Here is a 23,503-nt window from a genome sequence, read left to right on the forward strand (position 1 = left end):
AAACCCAGCAGAAACTGATCAGTAAAACTATAAGTCAAAACGTGCCAAATGTCCAAAAGCACCCACGCTGGTCCAGGCACCAGGGAAATGCTATGGCTTCCATTCAAGGGAGTGCACCCAACTCCCCAGAAAAGTCCGCTGTCCGTGGTGCTGAAGGCAGAGCCAAAACTCCGCTGAGAGGCTCATCTTCCACAGCTGGGATGTCCGGTCTAGAAGGCAGTGGCCTCGAGTGGCTATTTAAATTTAACTTGATTAAAATCAAATAAAACGTCACATTGATTCGTTACATGCACTAGTCACATTTCAAGTACTCTGGAGCTACACATGTATATTCAATGTATGTTTGTGAGGTTTAAATATAAAAGAATTGTGGGAACAGGGTAGTTATACTTATTTCACTCTGAGAAAAAGCTTAACCATCAAGAACTGATGCTTTGCATCAGACTTTTAGAAGTTCCTGTACACTGTATGGTATTCAACCGCGGAGGAGTTGGCAAAATGAATATAGCCAATTGTCTTCCCAAACAGTTACTGGAAAAATGAAGGCCATTTTACACTTAGGAAGTGAAGCTTATTAATTACAGGAACCCTATGGAAAACCAATATGTAAAAAGGATTATCATCTCTTTTATCTCATGAGTATATCAGAAACTCCGACTTACAGAAATGGTAGTCTTAGGTTGCCGGACATAGCAATGGGTAGCTAAACTCCATGCAGCAAACACTGACCGAGAGAAAAGAGGTGTCGGTGGTATACTCCTCCTTAAGTGATTCATACAAATTTTATTCCTGAGAATCTCAATGAGGAAAAGGGAAAAAGGCCAATAAAAAATGGGCAAAAGTATCCAGCAGGTACCTCTCAAAACAGGATCTCTCCTAAGATAACTCCCATCTCATTAGTAATGAGAAAAATTTAAATCAAAATCACAAACAGATGTCAATAGACACTCAAGAGAACAGGCTAAGTTTTAAAAACCAACCATGCGGGGAGGTGGACTCTACTCAATGGCCCTCTCAAACACTGTGGTCAGGGTGTCATGGGCGAGACCCTGTGGGAGGCCATGGAGTGTCCACAGAGGCCGAGCATGCGCACAGCTGGCCGCACACACCTCCAGGCCAGGTGGGTGGATGCCAGAAGAAAGGGATGCTCATGCGCACCAGACACACACACACACACACACACGCACACGCACACGCAGCGTCCTGTACATCCCCAGCCACCTTCCAAACCCTCCCCTCACCCTAGCTCACCTCCTGTAGCGCTCTGCTAAGTGACGGTGCAGGACTGATGCCCTCCTCTCCTTCCCGATGGATCTGGAAATTCACCCTTTGGTAAAGAATCTGAAAAAAGAACAAGGCATGTGATAAAGAAATTGGGTTTCTAACCTTGCTTCTCCTCACAGCGCAGGCTGGAAACCTGAAAGCTCTCTCTGGAGGAGATGAGGCCTGCTTCCTCCGGCACAGTCTGGGGGGTGGGGCCTGGGGCTCTCGGGACAGCTTCACAAGGACCCAGTTTCAGAGGTGGAACCACGTGAGAAGCCCGATGTGCGATGTGCGATTCACATGCGAGTGTGAATTCCAGGGCCTCTGCTTCTGTTCGGCAGTGTCTCCCGGGAGCACTCTCCTCCCTTACGCAGAACTCCCCGCAGGTGTTAGGAAGCTCACCCCACCCCCAGCCCACTCCCCTCCCGCTAAGGACCGCTAAGGGATGGTGCCACCACTGGTGTGAATTCATAAGGTTTGAATATATTTTACATGACGACGTCTTATGTTTTATTCTTAACAGCACTAACTTTCCCCACTATATTCAGTAATTTATTTCTTGATATTAATTTCTATTTTTCTCTCACCTGCTTTGTATCCTTTCTTCCTGGCTATAATAAAACAATACTGTTTTACACCCTGATAGCTTCAAATTGCTTTTCACATGAGTAACAAGCTATTTTTATTCTATAAATAAAAATGCTTATATTTCTTAAAATAACTATAAACCTAAGATCAACTCTCTCCCAACCCCCCCCCAAAAAAATGCCCTTCACACAGTTGAGATCTACAGTGTTGGAAGCACTTACTTCTGTCTGCAGGGAGCTGCTAGCTGCCAACAGGGGCTCAATGCTGCCGGGAGGACAATGTGTCAGCGCGAAAGCCATGAGCTCCTGACGAGTGGCCAGGTCCTGGTAGCCTTCTGACTGTCCAAGCTGGCGGCAAACATCCCAACTTTTAGAATAACCTGCCAAGTTGACAAGAAGAAACACAATGACTTCAAAAGAAGAAAACTCTCCAATCTAAAGAAAGAGTGTCAATGTCTTTCTGCTCAGGTCTCATGTCACCAAAGCAGAACCATAGTTCGCAGTGATGCGTAATTTTATAGAAGCAGAAACACACGAGGACCATGGCAGACCAAAAGCAGGACGCTGGTTTATCAGCCAGTTGTTCAGCGCCACTCCACATACATGTTTCTGATAAACCCTTTTAAGTTTCAGATTGCCTGACAATGACTACAAATAATCTACTTGGATTTTTAGTAAAAAGCGGGATGTCTGGGGGCCCGATCAGTGTGGCTCAGTGGTTGAACATCAATTTATAAACCAGGAGGTCATGGTTCAATTCCCAGTCAGGGCACATGCCCAGATTTCAGGCTTGATCCCCAGTAGGGGGCATGCAGGAGGCAGCCAATCGATGATTTTTCTCTCATCATTGATGTTTCTATATCTCTCTCCCTCTCCTTTCCTCTCTGATATATATATCAGAAAACCTGGAAGTCTGCATTCAGAAAACATAAGGTTTTTCCCAAGCTGCTACACACACTGTGTGAGCTGGAGAAAGTTCCAAGCAATCACATCTCCTCTGCTACTACAAAGTGGCATAACGATGCCTTCCTGGGTGGGCTGTTGAAATGATCCAATGACACTTGTATTTAAAAGTACTTTGTAAACTGCGAAGTGCTGGAAACAGAAATTCTTCTAGACAGCTCCGCAGACGCATTCCCTTTATCGAAGAGAGACCCACGGAGCGAGCCTGGAGCGGTCATCCCTGCCTGCCAGCAAAGACCCCTTCCCGCCCCCCCCCCCCACACACACACACACAGCGTCACACTGGGAGCCCTTAAATCACACTCTTATTCTCATTCCAAGGAGTTCCAGTTTGAAAGCAGGCTTTCACCTAAAATAATTTCCATAAATATATAAAATAAAACTCAACCCAGGTACCACCAACGGAAATAAAATTAGAAAGCTCTCTAAGAAAACAATGGTTTTCCAGAAAACCACAATTATTTTTAACTTCATGTTGCAAAGTCACTTGGTTAGTATTCCAGAACACGGCTCTGTATGAAAGACCTTTCTAATGCTGAGGTTGTAAACCGTGAGACGTCCCCGTGTGTGAAGCACTTTCACGGCTGTACCGACAGCAGCTCTCTCCTTGCCTGAACCACGGGCAGGCTCCTCTTCACCCTCGTTCTGACCAGGACTCCCGCTCAGCTCAGTCCCTGTAGTGCCCAAGGAGCCCGCAGAGCCCAGTTTCAGCAAGCATCCTGCTAAGTCAGGTGACAGGGGATCGCCCACCCTTGATCACTAATCACCCTGGACCTCCTTACCCCTCACCCTGGATGTCTGACTGCCTGCCCTGCCTTCAGCAAGAACCCTGCCATTATGCATCCAGAGATTAGTTGTCTTTTTTGCATTCAGAGATCAGCTTGGCCTCTCTCCCCTATTGCAATTGCCTCACTGCAAAAGTGCTAAATAAAGTCTTCCTTACCTTTTTAATATGTGGCAAAATAACTAACAGAATGCATACCAAAGGTGCACAAATCACAGGTGCCCGGCTCTGTGAATTATCACAGAGTGAGGCAATGCACTTGAACTGCTGGCTCTGAAAGCATGGAGGGAGGAAGAGATGTGCTCGGCCTTCCATGAAGTCAGGCATTGCTGCACAAGTCGATCCTTCAGAGCAGAGCCGGGATAAGACGATATCCGGCCCTCGCCCACTGGGGAACGCGCTGTGGTTTACCAGCAAAACTATTCTACAACAGCATCTGCTTATCCTCCACAGAGCTGAATTAGAATTTCCATACACAAAACTTTAGGGCTTCAAACCACTTCCCAATTTTTCAATTTCTGTTTAAAAAGCACTACCCCATCTTCTAAAAATATTTTAAAGAATAAAACTACTGACTATAGTCACAAATGGTAGCTATTGCGAAAACTTAGATTTACTTTTAAATAACAAATACATAAAAAGACACTATATTTTACATAAAATTGCTCTTAAACTTATGAGGCTGTTTTAATGGGGAATGGAAAGCAACCAAAATCTCAGATACAATACAAGCTCCGAGCCCATTAAGGAACTTAGATGCATGCACAAGCACATGGCATACACACTTCCCAGTGCTCACAAGATGCTTCCCATCTCATGAACAAACGCCAGCTGACCACCAGGCCGGCGGGTCTCAGAGCAGACCCTTCCATCAGCATCGCCTAAAGGGGGCCTGAGCAAAGGGCTAAGGGCGGCCTAGCTCACCTGCGGCCATCAGCTCCTGGCAGTGCACACTGGCTGCTTTGTAGTCATGGAAACGGAGCGCTTGCTCCACCAGAAGGACCAGAACCTGGCCACGCCTCTCTTCTGGGTCTTCACCTGTAAACACACACAAATGACTTCATGGTTTCACAGCATCGATTCATCAACAAGCTCACAAACCCATCTTCCAAAGTAATTTGAAAATAAAAAGTCAAGAGGGAACCAGTTTTAAAAGATGATAGGACAAAAGTTCACAGCAGCTTTTACCTGGGACTAGAAACTATTAAAGACACGCTGCTGTCCGGCCGGAAGCAGAGAAGGCTAATGAGGACATGACAGGCTTTGGGTTCATGAAACAGGACTTGCACCACAGATTCTCCCTTCTAACGATGCAGCTTAATGCCCGCCCCTTGCATGACGGCTGGCTGGCGATTTCCTTTGACAGAGTGCGGTGGGAAAGACGGTGTGTTAAGAGGCCCACGTGACATTTTTATAATCTTCCCATCTTCCCAGAAAAGAAGTAGCTTGCCATACCCTGGTACATTCTGTGTCCGCCCGGGACAGTGATGGGAGTAACACAGAAACCTTCCTCTGCAGTTTAGCACTCGGAACGTACCAGCGACCCTCAGCAGCTCAGCGAGGCCCAGCAGCTTGGTGGACAGCTTGTAGCACGTGGGGGACTGGCAGAGGCACTCCTTGATGAGGCTGACCCGGTCGGAGCGCAGTCGCACTGCAGAGACAGAGACCAAGGAACAGGCATCAGCAACGGGCACATGACCCCCCTAAGGTAAGACAGCTAAACGAATGAGAGCTGTGCTGGCCTCCCGGTCAAAAGGAGTGAAAGACACAACTTTTAAAAAGTGAAAGTTATTGTCGCTTCTGAATAAAGAATGTACAACATGGATCTTTTCTGCCGCCAAACATCTGAAGCAGCACATGAACTGGCATTTGGAAGCTAGGAAGAAAGTGTTTTATTTCCTACCAGCTGGCTTATTGACTGTTACTGTTTCTGCTTTCTAGGATGAAATCAAGGCACAATAATCACTACTTTGTAGGACATGTATGAGAATGCATAAATACACATAAAGTATACATAGAACATAAAATCACTAAGTATTCGTTATTATTATTACTACTGACATTCACAGACATGCTTATTAAGAATGGGATCCTCTACTACAGTGGTCCTCAACCTTTCTAACGCTGCGACCCTTTCATACAGCTCCTCATGCTGTGGTGAGCCCCAACCATAAAATTATTTTTGTTGCTATTTCATAACTGTAAATTTGCTACTGTTATGAATCATAATGTAAATATCTGTGTTTTCTGATGGTCTTAGGCGACCCTGCTAGCAGTTCTAAACCTGTGTGTCGCGACCCACAGGTTGATAATTGCTGCTGTAGAGCCTAGTATTAGCAATAGCTTGAGCAATTATTGCTAATAATTGAACTCTAAACAGCAATTTCTTGTCATCCCCTCTTTTAAAGTAACATTATAGATCTAATTAAAGAATATACTTCAGTTAGCATAAAAAGAAATAAAATACTATCATGTATAGCTACTAAATCTATACAACTAAAACAAAATGCAGAAATAAACTACACCGAAATTGATGTGAACCTGCTATTCTCATCCATAATCCCAACTTCTGTCTTTGTTTTTATCCAATAGCTTCGCTGCTGGTATTAATGTTATTTTTTTCAGTGTCATAACTAAAACCTTGAAAAAATAAAATTGTGATAAAATGTCGGTTTTATTTTTTCTTCTGGGTCCCACTTAAGTTTCATTTGAAAAATGGGCGGGATCTAGTGCTGATGGATTAAATAACCAAAGGTACTCTTTCGTTTAAAAACCTAAAAAGAAACGGTAGGAAATTAATGCAAAACAGGTGGTCAGTGCAACACTAAGAAGGTAACTCACCTTGCAGAGGCAGGATCTTGACCCCAAATTCCTCTAGGCAGCCGACGGCTTGGATAAGGTCCAGCTCCTCTTGAATGGCAGGGGGCTTGTCTGTTATCAGCTGTAAGCAGCACCTTCGAGAAATGAGACCCAGTTTAAAAAGCAGGAACAAGCTTGGCTAAGTTGCCTTTGTATACTGAACGTAAGATCCAACACATATTTATCAAAAACCTACTACTTCCACGTATTCTGTAGATGCTCTCTGTATCTCTCTCAGTCCTCAGGACAAGCCTGTGAGACAGGCAAATAGCACCGTTCGCTTTTGGAGGAAGCCAATGCCGGAGCTCAGAGAGGTGAGTGATTTGTGCAGGGTTACATTGAAAGGAAGGCAATAGAAAGGATGAGAATTAAGACGGGATGCAGGTAATTCCCAGCTATTCTTCTATCATAGCAAAAACAGAAACGTCTTGATTCGGTGACAATTTGTCTCCCCCGAGACCTGAAAAGGGAAGAAGCAACTGGTAATGTAATGCAGCAATAAAAACAGAAAGTGATTTGCTAATTTAAGAATCTGTAATTCCTTTGAAGTTTTTTAAACAAATTCTTCAAAATCCAGAGACTGCCTCACCAGTGTGCCTCAGTGACTGAGCAACAAACTGTGAACCAGGAGGTCACGGCTGGATTCCCAGTCAGGGCCCGTGCCCAGGGTTGCAGGCTCGATTCCCAGTAAGGAGTGTGCAGAAGGCAAGCAATCAGTGATTATTCTCTCTCATCAGTAATGTTTCTATCTCTCTCCCCTTTTCCTTCCTCTCTCTGAAATCAATAAAAACATACTTTAAAAATAATCCGGAGACAAAGACAATGAATTTAATAAATATTTTTAATTAACAAAAAGTTATTTTCTGAAAGGTGCGCAGAGAGCAATGTTGAAAGACGAGACTAGAAAGGCCATCAGACAGACATCATAAATGGTCAGGTGAAGACCTCCGGGCCCCAATGAGCATCTGTATGACTGAGTGATAGATAAAGGCCTTGCTTGCTCTTGCAAAATTGTAGAATTTAATTCAGATGAGGACTCACACACTAATTATTGATTCAGGTACAAAGATATATAACCTCTGTAGTAGCTACCAAAATTCTAACTGCACTTTGCTCTGAACCCAGGAATTCCAGCTCGAAAAATATATACAGCCAGGCTCACCCAGACATAATTATGAAGGTTCTCTACCACAATGTTTCTAAAATAAAATGCACTAAATCAGGAACGAATTAAATGAATTATATAAAAGTCAAGCAATGGAATACTGTATAACCATTAAAGAAGAATAAAACAAGTTCACATGTAGTAAAACTGTATGTATTCTTATGGAAAAATCTTCAATATAGATCATAAATGAAAAAAAAGCAAGATACAGAAAAGTACGTAGAAGTAGTAAGCACTTACTTGTGATTTAGGAAAGAAGGTAACATTTAATATTTTGGTAGGACACTAATATAAAAAATAAAAAAAAAGCTGAGGCATAAAGTCAGAGAAACTAGAATGAGAAGATTTATTGTCCATATATAGCCATTCTGGATTGTTTGACTATTTTACCTTGTGAATATTCATAACTGCTTCCTCTATAAGAAATATTAGTTAATAAATAACAGTTTAACCAATAAGAATGTATGGGCCAGTGGGAACATTTAAATACATCCAGCTCACAGGTCTCAGTTTGGTGCCACATTATAGACTTAAGACATCTTTTGATGAAGGTTGTCCGAGGGCAGAAAAAGGAATGGGATGAAGGGGACATACAGGTAAAGCAGTTTTTAAAATGATCTCTGAGGACACCTGCCAAGAAGATGTAGGTCAAACCACTCCCAGTGTCAAAGGCTACTCTGTCTGAGATTTTCATCGCCTGACATGCAATCCCTTGAGAGAGAAGGAAAAATTTAATACTTGAACAACTTCGTCAAGTCCATGGTTTGAGAAAACATTATTTTCTCTGTGGTAAGATATCACTGGAAGAAAAAGTTACCTTGAAGTTTTGGTAGAGTTGAAATAACTAGTCATTTTCGGGGAAAATAAATCTAAATAGCTTCCACAATCATTATGTCAAAATAAATTCCAAAAGGGCATAAAGTTCCAATGTAAAAATAAAACCATCAGAGTGGTAAAAAACAATAATAAAACTATTTTAATGGCCTTGGGAATTAACAACCTCCAAAGGATGACACAAAAGACCACACCATAAGAGGAAAGAATAGCAATCAAATTTTTAAAAAAATTCTGATAGCAATTGAAAAGATCATTTATAGATAAGAAAAACTGGGTAACACAGTTAAAATGTTTAAGGCAGGCAAAGGGCAAGTGTTCCTTATGCCAAAAAAAAGGTCCTAAGGATCAACAGTTAAAAGGTGAACTCTGGCAGAAACCGGTTTGGCTCAGTGGTAGAGCGTCGGTCTGCGGACTGAAAGGTCCCAGGTTCAATTCCGGTCAAGGGCATGTACATTGGTTGCGGGCACATCCCCAGTATGGGGTGTGAAAGAGGCAGCTGATTGATGTTTCTCTCTTATCGACGTTTCTAGCTTTCTATCTCTCTCTCCCTTCCTCTCTGTAAAAAATCAATAAAATATATATATATATTTTTTTAAAAAAGGTAAACTCTGAACTTCCAGTACAACAGGCCAATGGGGAGCTGAATTCATATTCGGGAAATTTCCACCTGGAAGGGAACTCTAAGCTTTATCATCTAGTCAGAGTGGAAGCCATGGGGGGGAGGCAGCATCACCTCACTGTGCTGGGCACTGCCAGAACTTGAACTTCCAGGCTGTCACTCGAATCTCTCCCCACAGAGGAGGAACACAGCTTATGGACAATCAGCAGAAATGACGACGGTGGGGAGCGTTCCGGGGGAAAAGGGTCTCGGGGAAGCTGATGAATATTCATAACATAACGAAGCTTATTCTCTATGCAAGTAATAAATAACTGCGCCCCATACAGCGCAGTCAGGGTGTAGGTGTGTTCATGGCTGTGGCCAGTAAAGAATGAAACTGAAGGTGCTGTCTGTGTGTTCTGACGCCCCGCCCTCGGGTGGAAGCACACGGCCCCTCTACCTGGCCAGGTCCATGCAGCTGTCGGTGAGGCTGGTGGAGGAGTTGAAGTACTCCCTGCTGGCAGCCAGCACCAGGCCCACGCTGGCCTCGTAGCCCACCCTGTGCGGGGCCTTCCCTCTGGGGGCGGCGCTCGCTGGCAGGCTGGCGGCACCCGCGCAGCAGTGCATCATCTGCCCGGCCAGGTGGATGTTCTCCAGGCGACTGGAGCACAGGAGACTCTCTGCAAATATCTGGGGGGACAAGAAACTGGAATGAGTGCTGAAAAAAGGAGGATTCCACTCTCAACCCAAGGAAGGCTCTGCTGTCCAAATGAAGTAAATTACAAATACCCCCACCCTGGAGGTAGCAGCTGCGTACGCTGGAAATACTCTAAATGGTAACGAAGCACATTTTTATGTTATGTTAATCTCACCTCAATTAAAGAACTCCCTCTTCTAGAAGGAATAATTTAACCAAGCAAACAATCTATATATATAAGGCTAAGTGACCAACCGTACGTCCAATCTGACTGGTACATACGATGCCCACTGGCAATTTAAAAATAAACATTGACTCAAGCAGGTGTGATACATATAAAGCTCTTGCTGGCGCATGTAAAAGGCTAAGTGACTGACCTGACACTTCTATTATAGAGAAAGGGTGCATAGCAATATTAAAATATTTCTTCTAATTAATTTCTTTTCAACATGCACGAATTTATGAACTGGGCCACTAGTATTAAACATAATATTCCAATTGTGTTACAATGAATATTTAAGTCAAATATCTAAAGTTCATTCTCAATCAAAAACAGAATCTATTGGCCACTCTGTTTAAACTAGTTACAGCCACTTCAGTTTTTAAAAATAAAAAGTCTGAATATAATACATATAATTAATGACTGCTTAAACGTAGGGGTGTCGAACTCAATCAGAGAAGGGGCCAAAATCTAAAATCCAGCCTAAATCGCGGGCCGAATGGTTTACTGAACAGTCATAAACTGTCATTGTGATGGAAACGCAGCGGAGTGCAGTGATGACAGCGCGGTGCGGGCCACATTGCAAGGCCTGGCAGGACGGATTTGGCCCGCGGGCCTTGTGTTTGACACATGTGGCTTAAAGCATCTGAACTCAGTCTCACTAACTATAATAAAACAGCCAAGCTATCAATGTCCTACCGAGACTGAGCCATTGAAATTACAATGTACCATATAACATGGAGGCTTTTTTCCAATCTGTAAATTAAAGTTATTTAAATGAAACAAGAGCCACTGATGGAAGGTACTCATGCAAATATAACTGTATTCTACCAGGCAACAAATAGCACCAACCGACATAAACTGTTTCCTATATTTAAGATAGCTTAAAGGGGGCCAAGATATGGTGATGGAAGATGATCTGACTTTGGGTGATGGAAACAAAATGCAATCATGTTTCGTAGAAATGTACACTTGTAACCTGTCTGATCTTATTAACCAATGTCACCCCAATACATTTAATAATAAAAATAAAACACAAGAATACTGCAAGTATGAATTAGAATTTATTGTAGAAAATGTGTGAGTATAAAAAAATTAAACCACTACTAATCACAAAAAGGAAGATTACTTATTTCAGAAAAGTCTTAAATAAAGACAGCCTTTTAAACCTACACTAATATTACTATGTAATTAGTTCGAAGACTTCCTGAAGAATGCTCTCCCCAAAAATGCCACTGTGGATGCAGGTAGCACAAAAATAGAAAAGGTTAAAAAAAAGATTCTGTGACAAAAAATAGTTTCCTTGTAATTAGTAAGACTCTTTGTCATTAGTAAGATGGTCCGGTTTTCACGTTTCTAGGCTTCTGAGGAAAGCATCTTTAGCCAGGCCTTTACTGAAATTACGGGTAAGAATAAAAGTATTGATTGTGACAGAAAGCACATCATCCTAATCATTTATACCTAACAGGTGAGAATGGCTCACTCCACGTGACCCACATAACATGGATATAACAGTTTCTCTGATCCTTTGTAAGCAGCCAATGCCCAATACTGAAAAATACGATTCACTCTAAATTTAACAGGCTTTGCCGAAGCCGGTTTGGCTCAGTGGTAGAGCATAGGTCTGTGGACTGAAAGGTCCCAGGTTCGATTCCGGTCAAGGGCATGTACGTTGGTTGCGGGCACATCCCCGGTAGGGAGTGTGCAGGAGGCAGCTGGTCGATGTTTCTCTCTCGTTGACATTTCTAGCTCTCTATCTCTCCCCCTTCCTCTCTGTAAAAACATCAATAAAATATATTTAAAAAATAATAATAATAATAAATAAATAAATAAATAAATAAATTTAACAGGCTTTGCTAAAATGAAGAACACAAAGTTCTGCTCTTTAGGCTGTAAAATATTTTCAAAATGGTGCCAATGAGATTACAAATTATTTTCCAGGGACAGCAAAACCTAATGTATTGGCCAAAAGTCAGCAAGACGATACAGTATAATTTAAAAGGTATTAAACAATATTTAACAAGGTAAGTTTGCCAAATCTATATTACCTACTTCTAGAACGTACAAAACTGCTACAATTTGCTTTCAAATGTTTTCTCCAAGGGGAGAAACTAATGGCCAAAGTCACTGAAATGCCAAAGCCTAATGGAAAGGTGTTAACATATAATAAAAGTGACTTAATATGTCAAGTTGTTTATGACACATTGGTCCACACAGGAGCTAGTTCAAGTGTAATGTACTTATTGCCAATTTTTCAATCAGAATCAGAAACAGGAAAATAAAATAATGTGACTCCACCTTAAAGACACCAATTCAGACACACAAATGACAGGTTTGGACCCCATGTGCATACAGATATTTTTACCCTGAACCTGGAATTCAAGTTCCACAGTAGATACAAAAGAGAAGTTACTGGCAGTGGTACATGGTCTGAGACTGTAACCATAAATAAAAACTTTATACTTGTTCAAGCATTTAAAAACCTGAAGCTCAGATTTAAAGCCATCCATTTATTTCTCAAGTCTACATGCTCTTTTGTTAAAATCGCCTTGAATTAAAATACCAGCCCACTTCATAAAAGAGCGCCTATTTTTGTAATTCTTGTTTGATCCACGGGTCACGCTTCGCAGAGCACAGTGACACAAGAAAAAAGTCTATATTTTGTATCAAGCTTATTTAATAGGAAAATTCAAATAAGAACCCTTTTTTGTTCTTAAAATTAAAAAATAGGTTAGATAAGTTTTCTATGCAAACTAAGAAATTTGGTATAAAACACATATCTCCCAAAATAATGAGTAAACCCTCATCAGCAGCCTCCCAGGCATTAACAGCCCGCCTGCAGGAGCCGCTATGTCCCAGACACGCTGTGCACTGGGGAACGGGGTGAACGTGATGTGGTGGTGCCCACGGAGGCAATCACGGCCACATGGAATGAACACGCAGAAACAGGAACTGCGCTGATGAGAAAGGCAAGCCACCCAAGAGGACAGAGGAAGGCTCTGCAGAGGGTGCAGTGAGCTGAGTCTGGAAAATGATCAGCAATTTTCAAATAAAGGAAAGAGAAATAAGTATTCCAGGCAAAGGGCACAAGGCGTGCAGTTCAGAAACATGAAGCAGCCCTGGCCGGTTTGGCTCAGTGGATAGAGCATTGGCCTGGGGATTGAAGGGTCCCAGGTTCAATTCCAGTCAAGGGCATGCACCTTGGTTGCGGGCACATCCCCAGTGGGGAGTGTGCAGGAGGCAGCTGATCGATGCTTCTCTCATTAATGTTTCTGGCTCTCTATCCCTCTCCCTTCCTCTCTGTAAAAAAATCAATAAAATATATGTTTTTTTAAAAAGAAACATGAAGCAGCATGGCACGTGGAGGGGTCTGTGCCAGACCTGCGGGAGCAGACAGCACGGGCACCTGGGAGGTCAGAGGTGAGCAGGACAGGGAGGTCAGAGGTGAGCAGGACAGGGAGGTCAGAGGTGAGGGGGACAGGGAGGTCAGACGTGAGCGGGGACAGGGAGGTCAGAGGTGAGCGGGGACGGGAGGTCAGAGGTGAGCGGGGACAGGGAGGTCAGAGGTGAGCGGGACAGGGAGGTCAGAGGTGAGCAGGACAGGGAGGTCAGAGGTGAGCGGGACAGGGAGGTCAGAGGTGAGCGGGACAGGGAGGTCAGAGGTGAGCGGGACAGGGAGGTCAGAGGTGAGGGGGACAGGGAGGTCAGAGGTGAGCGGGACAGGGAGGTCAGAGGTGAGCGGGACAGGGAGGTCAGAGGTGAGCGGGGACAGGGATGTCAGAGGTGAGTGGGGACAGGGATGTCAGAGGTGAGTGGGGACAGGGATGTCAGAGGTGAGCGGGACAGGGAGGTCAGAGGTGAGTGGGGACAGGGATGTCAGAGGTGAGCGGGACAGGGATGTCAGAGGTGAGCAGGACAGGGAGGTCAGAGGTGAACGGGACAGGGAGGTCAGAGGTGAGCGGGACAGGGAGGTCAGAGGTGAGCGGGACAGGGAGGTCAGAGGTGAGCGGGGACAGGGAGGTCAGAGGTGAGCGGGACAGGGATGTCAGAGGTGAGTGGGGACAGGGAGGTCAGAGGTGAGCAGTACAGGGATGTCAGAGGTGAGTGGGGACAGGGAGGTCAGAGGTGAGCGGGATAGGGAGGTCAGAGGTGAGCGGGACAGGGAGGTCAGAGGTGAGCGGGACAGGGAGGTCAGAGGTGAGCGGGACAGGGATGTCAGAGGTGAGTGGGGACAGGGAGGTCAGAGGTGAGCGGGGACAGGGAGGTCAGAGGTGAGCGGGGACAGGGAGGTCAGAGGTGAGCGGGACAGGGAGGTCAGAGGTGAGTGGGGACAGGGATGTCAGAGGTGAGAGGGACAGGGAGGTCAGAGGTGAGTGGGGACAGGGATGTCAGAGGTGAGCGGGACAGGGAGGTCAGAGGTGAGTGGGGACAGGGAGGTCAGAGGTGAGCGGGACAGGGATGTCAGGTGAGAGGGACAGGGAGGTCAGAGGTGAGAGGGACAAGGAGGTCAGAGGTGAGCGGGACAGGGAGGTCAGAGGTGAGCGGGACAGGGAGGTCAGAGGTGAGCGGGACAGGGATGTCAGGTGAGAGGGACAGGGAGGTCAGAGGTGAGCGGGACAGGGATGTCAGAGGTGAGTGGGCACAGGGATGTCAGAGGTGAGCAGGACAGGGAGGCGGGAATCTGCTGCGGTTCCCAGGCCATGCCGAGAAGGGTGTGATTGCTGGTAACTGATAAAGAACCAGCAGCAAAGTTAGGAGGGGAGCGTCTGGAAAGTCTGTTTAGAAGAAGAGTGGGAGTCCCTGTGAATGTGGGACGTAGAAGCAGGGAGACGAGGTGGAGGGTTATTGGAAGGGAAGTGAAGACAGGACGGTTTCTCAGTAAATAAGGTAAGTAAGCTTTTGTGACCAGAACTGGGGAAGGGAGGGGGTCAAGTGTGACTCAAGAGTTCCCTAGCTGAGGCCTGCCAACCCACTCACTGAATGGGGCTGCGATGAACAGCGAGAGGAGAGAGGAAGTGAGGTAGGAGGGCGCTCAAACTAGGAAACACTCCTCGGTCACCAGCTCTTACTCAACAGGACCACTTACAGCGAAGTTACTGCTCCTCACCGTGAGTCCAATAAACTATCTGCATCAACCACGATTTCTAAGTCCAAGGAGAGAAGCCACACCCATGGGGTTACCTCATAGCAAGCCTCCGGCTCCAGGCACGTGTACACGTTCTGCTGCATGGCCAGCATGTCCTGCAGCAGCATCCTCCAGTGGGACTCACTGACGGGAGGCTGCCTGGGGGAAGGAGGAGGAAATAATAAATCATGAAATCTCTTCACTGGCCAAGAGGGGGGAAAAAACACCCAGGAAAACAAAAACACACACACACACAAAACTGGTCCCAACATTCTGTATGCCACACAAGCTCCCAAATAATCAACAGAAACGTCTCTCATCTGACTCTGCAGGAAGAATGTTGGATTGAGGACAGGAAAGTCGGGCAGCTCCGCATCAGTGACAGGGATGCTGCCAGGCGAGCCCCATCATCAGCAGCCTAGAGTGCTACCAGGCTACGGCCAAGGTAAACAACCTGGGAGGGCCTGGGGCCAAACGAAGCCAGTGAGCAAGTGGCTGCATCGAGCAGAGAGAGCACTGGGCCACAGGGGACTTGTCTCCAATCCCATCTTCCTCACTCTGCAGCCCTCAGCCAGGTCTGCTTGACTTCCACTACACACGTGGACCCAGAGGGCATCACTGGCCACAGGTGGCACCGGTCCAGGTGCCGGACCCACAGCACACCAGCAGGGACATCGCCGGCAGGGGGCATCCCTGTTCCTCTCAGGGGAGACCTCGCTGCAGCCCACAGAGCAAAACGGGATACGGCGGGGTTGTCTTCTTCCTGGGTGCCAGCCCAGATGCAAGAAGATGCAGCCTCACAGGGTAGTTGCAGGATCTACCCTCTCTAGCTTAGAGAGCTCCGTGCCCCACAAGAGCCAGTATCTTCTGTAACAATTCCATAGGCAGAGTTTCCAGGGGCCCCTCAAGGACAGCCAATGACCACACCCAGGTGTCCGTGCTCATTTACAACCTCCCCCCGCGCCCCAGGGCAGGGCGAGGTACCCAGGGGGAAGGTGCCCCACAAGCAGGAGGCCCAGAGCTGGGTGATCAGACACCACAGACTTTGTAGCCAGGGAGACAGAGCTAGAGAGGTAACGGTTCGGACTCCCCTGCAGACCAGGAAAGGGCTTTGCTAACAATTCCACCCAGTCACCTATCAGCTGCACGGTGGTGAGCAAGTTATTTAATATCCCTGAATTTCAGTTTCCTCACTGAGAGCGCATCTCAGCGAGGGACAAGGAATGGGGGAGAGTATCTTTGCTAAAAACAGGCACTGAAGCAAGATGCCCCTAAGCACTATAAACAGTCCTCACTGTGTGGATTTAAATATGGTTCTTCATTTCTCTGAGCTTCAGATTCTCTTTCTGCACACTGTGAGGATTAACTTAAACAACAGTGTGTGAAGACACTCCCCCCACTTTTCTGCTATAAAATTATATTCCATAAACGTGAATGAATGAATCTGAAAGTTACAAAAATATTTGTTTTTCTATGGTCACATGCATGGCTACCAGCAATGATCTCCTGGGAGTAGACTGGCTTTGAAATCCTCTTGCCTCTTTCAATCGTTCATCTTGTGGAACATGTATGAGCCTGGAATCACCATTTATCTTTACTTTCTAATCTTGAAATCCTACATGATCATGAATCTCGCTGTGTGAAAAGGGCAGGTTTTGTTTTGTGTTGCACTGTGTTTGTCAAACGCCAAATGAATGTTTCTTCTTCATGAATCTTTTCTTCTTCGTGCACTGAAAATGGGGCAAATGAACGGTTTGTTTATACCAGCATTGCCATGAGGGGTGGAGTATATATTTGAGAATTCTAGTCTTCAGGAATTTTTCACCTAAAACTATTAATAAATATATGCTTTATTTGCTTATAGCACTTAGTATTCATTACATAAAATAAAAGGTTATTTCCATCCCACATTCAATAAAGCATAAAAGGAAACTTGTCCCCCAGCATACACACACAAAACTGATATGTTGGCAAGCCTCCCAGGATAACCCCTGAAACGTTCTGCACAGTGAGGCCTGGTGTGTGAGCTCTGTAGGTGGGCTGCCGGAGTCAGAGGCACCTCAGCTTTGGCCACAGAGTAGTGCAAAGCGTTCGGTGCAGCGCGTGTGCACCTGGCACCTGTGGATGCAATCAGACTGGCGCCGTCTAGCTGCATTCAGGTTCTCACGGCCCAGCTGCTCTCCTGGAAGCCATCGACGCCAGGACAGATGGCATTATTGTTCCCTCACACATGGCTGGCCGTACGTACAGGTTCTAATTAAAACAGATTATAGGGCATTATTTACAATGGCTTCCTCCAAACACTTCCCGTAAATAAGAAGCAGGAGTAGAACCTGAAGGGGGTTGCAAATGAACAGAGAGATCTCTGCATGCAAACAGTCTGTGTTAGTTCCAGCCTTGCCATAGAAGTGCAGCTTCTGGGAGAGAGGTGGTAGAACTTGGTCTGTGACAGACAAAGAAATCCATCGCAGGCATAATAGGAATGAGAGAAGCCTTAGGTACAAAAGGCAAAGCTACTGTAGCGTATGTGAAGTGATACATTGCAAGTTGACTACTTTGGTTTTGGGGGGATTTTTTTTCTTGTGTTTTTTTTTTAAATTTATCTTTATTGTTGAAAGTATTACATATGCACCCTTTTTCCCCCCCATTTACCCTCTCCTCACTGCCTCCCCCTCCCCAAGCCTTCACTGCACTATTGTCTGTGTCCATGGGTTATGCATATATGCACATAAGTTCTGTGGTTAATCTCTTCCTGTGCTCCCACCCCTTCCCTCTGAGAATCTTCAGTCTCTGCATGCTTGGCCACCCTCCCATACAGGAAGCAGACCACCAGGACAGAAATGAACTTCAGAACGTCACGAGGACCTGAGGGACTCATCGGAAAGACAGATAATCTAGCAGCAATAGCAGAGCTTTCCTACTGAAGAGTGTCTTCCACGTTGGCATGATCAGAAATATTGACCATTCATTTACAGTTGTAAGGAAATCTTAAGATATAAGATGCCAAAACCTTCTAAGTTACTCCCTTAGTAATGATTGAGAGAGGGCCATGTAAGGTAAAATATTAAATGTAGGTGAATCTGACACTTGCCCTGGAGAAGCTTACGGTCAGAGGGAATATATGACACCTGTGTCGATAGCCACAATGCACTGTGGAAAGAGAGAGGTAGAAAGAGAGGCAGACACGAAAATGGGGACGTGCTAGGAGGGAGTCCTTGAACAAGCCAACCCTGGCGCATTACATAAGCAATTTTCCAGTGAATTGAGGCTCTGACTGCGGGAGTCGCCTGGGAGGTATAAGTTTATGCTTCTGCCACCTCATGGCTGGTACTGCTTGAGGGCAGGTATAATGGGCATTAATTCCCTTATAATCCCAGCATAAAAGGCCCAACTTATATGCTGCCGACAAGAAGGGCACTCCAAATACAAAACACAAATTAACTCAAAGTGAAAGGTATAACATGCTAACGGGAGGAACTGTGAACCATGCCATATACCACAAAATATAGCATGCTAACACAATAAAAAAAGAAGAGAAAAATAAATAAAAAGCATACACATTGGAAAGAAAGAAGTAATGCCATCTATGTTCATGGGTGACGTGGAATATTCTACTGAATCTCCCCCCAAAAAAACCTATTGGAGCTAATAAATGAGTCCAGCAAAACTGGAAGACACAAGATCAACATGTCAAAATTCAATTGTATTTCTACACGTTAGGAAGGAACAATACAAATATGAAATGAAAAACAGTAACACCAAAAATAATAAAATATTTAGGAATAAAAAGACTTATACACTGAAAACAGCAAAGGTCATTAAAGGGAATTAAAGACATAAGTAAATGAAAAGCATCTGAGTTCACTGACTGGAAGACTTAATACGAATTTCTGACAGCAATGCTCTCCCAGTGAATCTACGGACTCAACAAAATCCCCATCAAAAATCCAAAAGATTGTTTTTTGCAGAAAATGACAAACTAATTCTAAAATTCGTATGTAAACAGAAAAACCCCAAAATAAACAAAAAAAGGAAAACAAAGCTGGGAGACTAATATTAGCTAATTTTGAGGCCCACAGTATAAAATTTTGCTAACTATAAAAAATCATTGTGGGGAAAAGTCTTTTAATATGATGTCCAAAACACAATCAAAACAGAAAAAAAAATGAATAAATGGGACTTCATCAACATTTTAAAGTATGCTCTTTAAAAGAAAAGGCACAGATGAGAGAAAATCTTTGCAAAGCATATTTAATAAAGGACTTGTATCCTGAACATGTAAGAGCTCTCAAAATTAATAATAAAGACGCAAACAACCTAATTTTTAAAAATGACCAAATGGCAAGTAAGCACATTATTACTCTTTAGAGAAAGCTATTAAAACCAAAAGTAGATAGCACGCCATACACCTATTAGAATAGCTAAACTGAAGAAGACAAAGTGCTAATGAGGATGTGGAGTGACTAGAGCCCTCCCACAAGACTGGTTAGAAGAGAAAATGATACAATTACTGTGAAGACAGTTTGGCAGGTTTTTAAAGTAACCATCCACCTACCAAATGATGCTACCATTCCACTCTTATGGATTCATCCAAAGGAAAGAGCATGTCCATACAAAGACTGGGACATGAAATTCATGGCTTTATTTGTAAGAGCCAAAACTCAAAACAACCCAAATGACCATCAACAGGTGAATAAACAAAGTGTGAGAAATCCACATAAATGGAATACTTCTCAGCAAATAAAATTAAATAAGTTATTGATCCATGCTACAACATGGATGGATCATTAAGTAATTATGCCAAGTGACAACCCTCCCCCAAAAAGTGTTTAATATATGATTCCTTTTACACAAAATTCTAGGAAATGAAAAGTAATATATAGGGACAAAAAGGGGGTCGGTGGTAGCCTGGAGAGGGGATGGAGTGTAATGGAGAGAAGCAGCAGGGAGGGAATTATAAAGGGGCAAGGGAAGACGCTTAGGATTTACTCATATGCTTATTACTTGAATGTAATGATGGTTTCATGGGCATATACATCTATCAAAACTTAACCAACTCTACTCTCTTTAAATATGCACAATTTATTGTGGGTCATGTATAACTCAATGAAGTAAAAAAAAATAAATAAAAAAAAGAGCAGTCCTTATTTTTCACCATATACAAGTATCAACCAATTTTATTACTCACTTCCGACCGGTGTGCCTGGTCAGTCTAACCATCAGCTTGCGCGCCTCTTCTCCGCTCGACTGAGTGTTTTTAACAAATGAAATTGGCTTCTCAAGGCCATGTTTCTCCAGAAGCTCTGACACGCTGGAAGGGAAAGAAGGCTTTTCAAGACTGGCTACCAAACAAAGTCTATGCACCTTAAATATATGAGTAGCAGTTAGGTATTTCCTATTTTAAAAAACAACACCCAGAACAACCCAATTTTATATATTACATTAATTCTCAGCAAAAAACAAACTAGTAATTACATATCAAATCGTTTTTCCCCTCCTGACTTTTACTACAATATGCTTGGAAGAAGTCACAAACACACCAAAAAGCACAACTATCTTTCTCTCCAAATCCTTTAATACTCTTTTCCTGTACTCTAAAAGCACCAAGTCAGTAAAATAAGACAAATTTATCATTTCAATACCCAGCTTTAACTCTTAACAGTCCTATTGAGTATTTTGTTATAGGCAAGGCTGCTAAAAAAGCAATAAGCAAAGAATTTCATAGTTGGAAAGCCACAGAAATAACATAAGACTCAATCTCCCTCCAGAATCCATTGTATAAAAATACAAAATATGTCACAAACTTTCTTGGTCTCACATGAATCTTCCTGAGATATTCCATTCCATGACTATCAGCGCGACATACACCAGGACTACCTTGCCAGACCTCACATTTATGCATTAATTAGTACTGGGCTTACGGAGAGACTGGAGAGCACTTAATCACTCTTCGCAAAGACAGGTTTCATGGGTCATGTCACCTCCCACTCAAAACATTTATCACCTATTGATGGTGAGGAGTTGGAACAGGACTAAAAAGGTCTTATTTTAAAAGGTCAGCAATTAAGGTCACCAGTGAAATGCCTGGTGAACCTACAGGATGGTACTGCTCCCTGGAGGGATGAGAGTGTAAGTGACTGAGGACCGCCCACAGCTACAACCAGAGACAGAGGGTGAAATACAGTTTATTTCACCGCAGATTTCTGAGGCAGTTCCTCCCAGTTTCATTAGGAGACAAAGGCCACCATGAAGACTTGTAAGCAATGAATCTATATTGACTTAACCCAGTGAACTTCAAAGTATCTTTACACTAAAGTCCTTTCATTTGAATGAAAATGATTTCTAATTCATAGATTCCAAATTATTAATACTTTACATATTACCACAATAAATCAATGTTATTGTCTATAATTTCTATAATTACATATTGGAAGAACAAAGTTTATCATTCCTAAAATTTTATTTTTAATACAAATAGTTAAAAATTATACACAAGCATAATTACATATTTATATAAAAATAAATAAAATAAATACTAATAAACAATATTAGACTTTCTAAATGGAAAATTGGGACATTTCAGTCTTCAAAAAAGACAATATTATTTTTCATTGTGACAGTAAAAGAAATTAATAAAGTTACTTAAAGGCACTAATGTAGTTTGCTATTCATTAGTGCCTTGGATATTCAATCAAATGTATTGTCCCAAAAAGAGAAATTAAGAGTATAATGCACACTATTTACTGATAAATGCAATAATTAGTACAGGAACTAATATTTTTTTTGTGTACCTACAGTGTGCAAAGTACTTTAAATGCTTAATCTAATGTTAATTCCATAACCTCATGAGTTCATCAGCGATACAAAACCCAGGGCTCAAAGATCACACAATTGGTAAATGGCAACACCTAGCTTTGAACACAGGTCTACCAGTCCCAAAGCCCATGATCTTATTACTCTAGCAGTTTGTAAAATAAGCTCTGGTATATTTGTTTGAAGACAATTCATTCACAAGAGTCAAACATACATAGGTTCAAACTAGAAATAACTGCTAGCCATATTTAAAAGTGATATTTCTGGTCACTTTAAATCTTAATCGGCACAGAGCCACAGGCTGTCATCGCTCTCACCTGAGAATCTGCTCGAGCTGGTCCACCATGTCATGAAGAGCGGCGGTGACCTCGGTCTTAGGGCTAAAGAATTGAGAAATAAATTACAATTAAATTCCAGGAGTAGCTCTCAAAACTCACTTGACAAAAAAAAAAAAAAAAAAAAAAGAAAGAAAGAAAAGATACGCTGTTTCCTGAATTTAATAAGGCACAGGTTTCCACGGTCCAGGTGAGATTCCAGGCCTATCTCCTGAACTCGTTCTGCATCTTGCATGCCTCAAGAGACTAAGACAAAACATACTGTAGCAGAACGAAACTCTCTGTTATACATTAGCAAGACATGGGCAACTGTTTTCTAAAGAACCCTTAAGTTCAGTTCTACCAAAGGACACACGCAAAGAAAGAATTATAAATCAATTGTCTTTTCTCTTTTAAGAAGATAAGGAAGAAACTGTCATTTACTTCTGTCCTTTTATCCAATAGAGCAGATAAGAAAATGGCCCTGCATGATGGCTTTCTCTTGGCCTGTCTACACCACCTGTGACACCCTGGGAATTTTCCATCAGGATCCTAAGTCCTTGGTCCTTTTTCGTATCATCACTCCCTCTGCATCCACTTCACTACGAAGGAACCAGGGGGAAGCAGAGCCATCAGTAAAAGCAAACCCTTGGAGAGGAAGCAGGTGGAGAGGGGAGGAGGAGAAACATTATCATGAAAAAGTCACACACTACTGCAACATGCCGGCAGGGTAGCCATAGCATGGCACAAGCACGTACAAGTGAAGGCAGCGATTGGGCAGGGAAGTTTAGCAGCGGCTATAAAGGTCTCTTCCATCCTCTCCAGCTCTGTGTCTGTCCCAGCCACGGAGGGAACACAGAACTGCTGCACTGACCAACTGGATTCCTGCAGGACTGGAGGGTTCTCTTAACAAAGAGACCGAGTGAAATTCTTTGTCTGCACTTGGACAATTAAAAATGTCCTAACGAACACAAACGCCTCACTGTTTTGGAAACCATCAATCTGTCCTGATTCTAAATCTACTTGGCAGTTATTTAGTGCAGTTTACAAAGATTATACTATCTTTCTGAACCAAGTTTTAGGACTTGGACTAGCGTGATAAATTAGGGCACATTACACTTAAAATCTTTCCAAAAAAAAAAAAAAATCACTTGTGAGATCTAACTTCCGTTAACTTCCAGGAATTATATTTTTAAATTATCAGTTAATAGCTCTGTAATAAACATTTGTTATTGATTTGCAAGAATATAGTTCTTCCTTTGTGAACTGACATGCACA

The 23,503-nt window shown here is 43.3% G+C and overlaps 1 protein-coding gene across 3 annotated transcripts in view; it reads right to left on the bottom strand.

Annotated features, from left to right (window-relative positions):
* NBAS (NBAS subunit of NRZ tethering complex) overlaps positions 1-23,503 on the bottom strand; it is a 160,195-nt gene that overhangs the window by 58,861 nt on the left and 77,831 nt on the right. For all 3 annotated transcript variants that reach the window (XM_045580476.1, XM_036434642.2, XM_045580477.1), the window contains exons 27-35: positions 22,229-22,291; positions 20,287-20,409; positions 15,155-15,257; positions 9,517-9,746; positions 6,439-6,551; positions 5,135-5,248; positions 4,522-4,635; positions 2,073-2,230; positions 1,252-1,341 (exon numbers count right to left, since the gene is read on the bottom strand). In XM_045580476.1, the coding sequence (XP_045436432.1) occupies positions 1,252-1,341; positions 2,073-2,230; positions 4,522-4,635; positions 5,135-5,248; positions 6,439-6,551; positions 9,517-9,746; positions 15,155-15,257; positions 20,287-20,409; positions 22,229-22,291 (1,108 nt within the window). The remainder of the gene's footprint in view (positions 1-1,251; positions 1,342-2,072; positions 2,231-4,521; positions 4,636-5,134; positions 5,249-6,438; positions 6,552-9,516; positions 9,747-15,154; positions 15,258-20,286; positions 20,410-22,228; positions 22,292-23,503) is intronic.

Source organism: Pipistrellus kuhlii, unplaced genomic scaffold (assembly GCF_014108245.1).
Source record: "Pipistrellus kuhlii isolate mPipKuh1 unplaced genomic scaffold, mPipKuh1.p scaffold_m20_p_13, whole genome shotgun sequence".
Taxonomy (NCBI): domain Eukaryota; kingdom Metazoa; phylum Chordata; class Mammalia; order Chiroptera; family Vespertilionidae; genus Pipistrellus; species Pipistrellus kuhlii.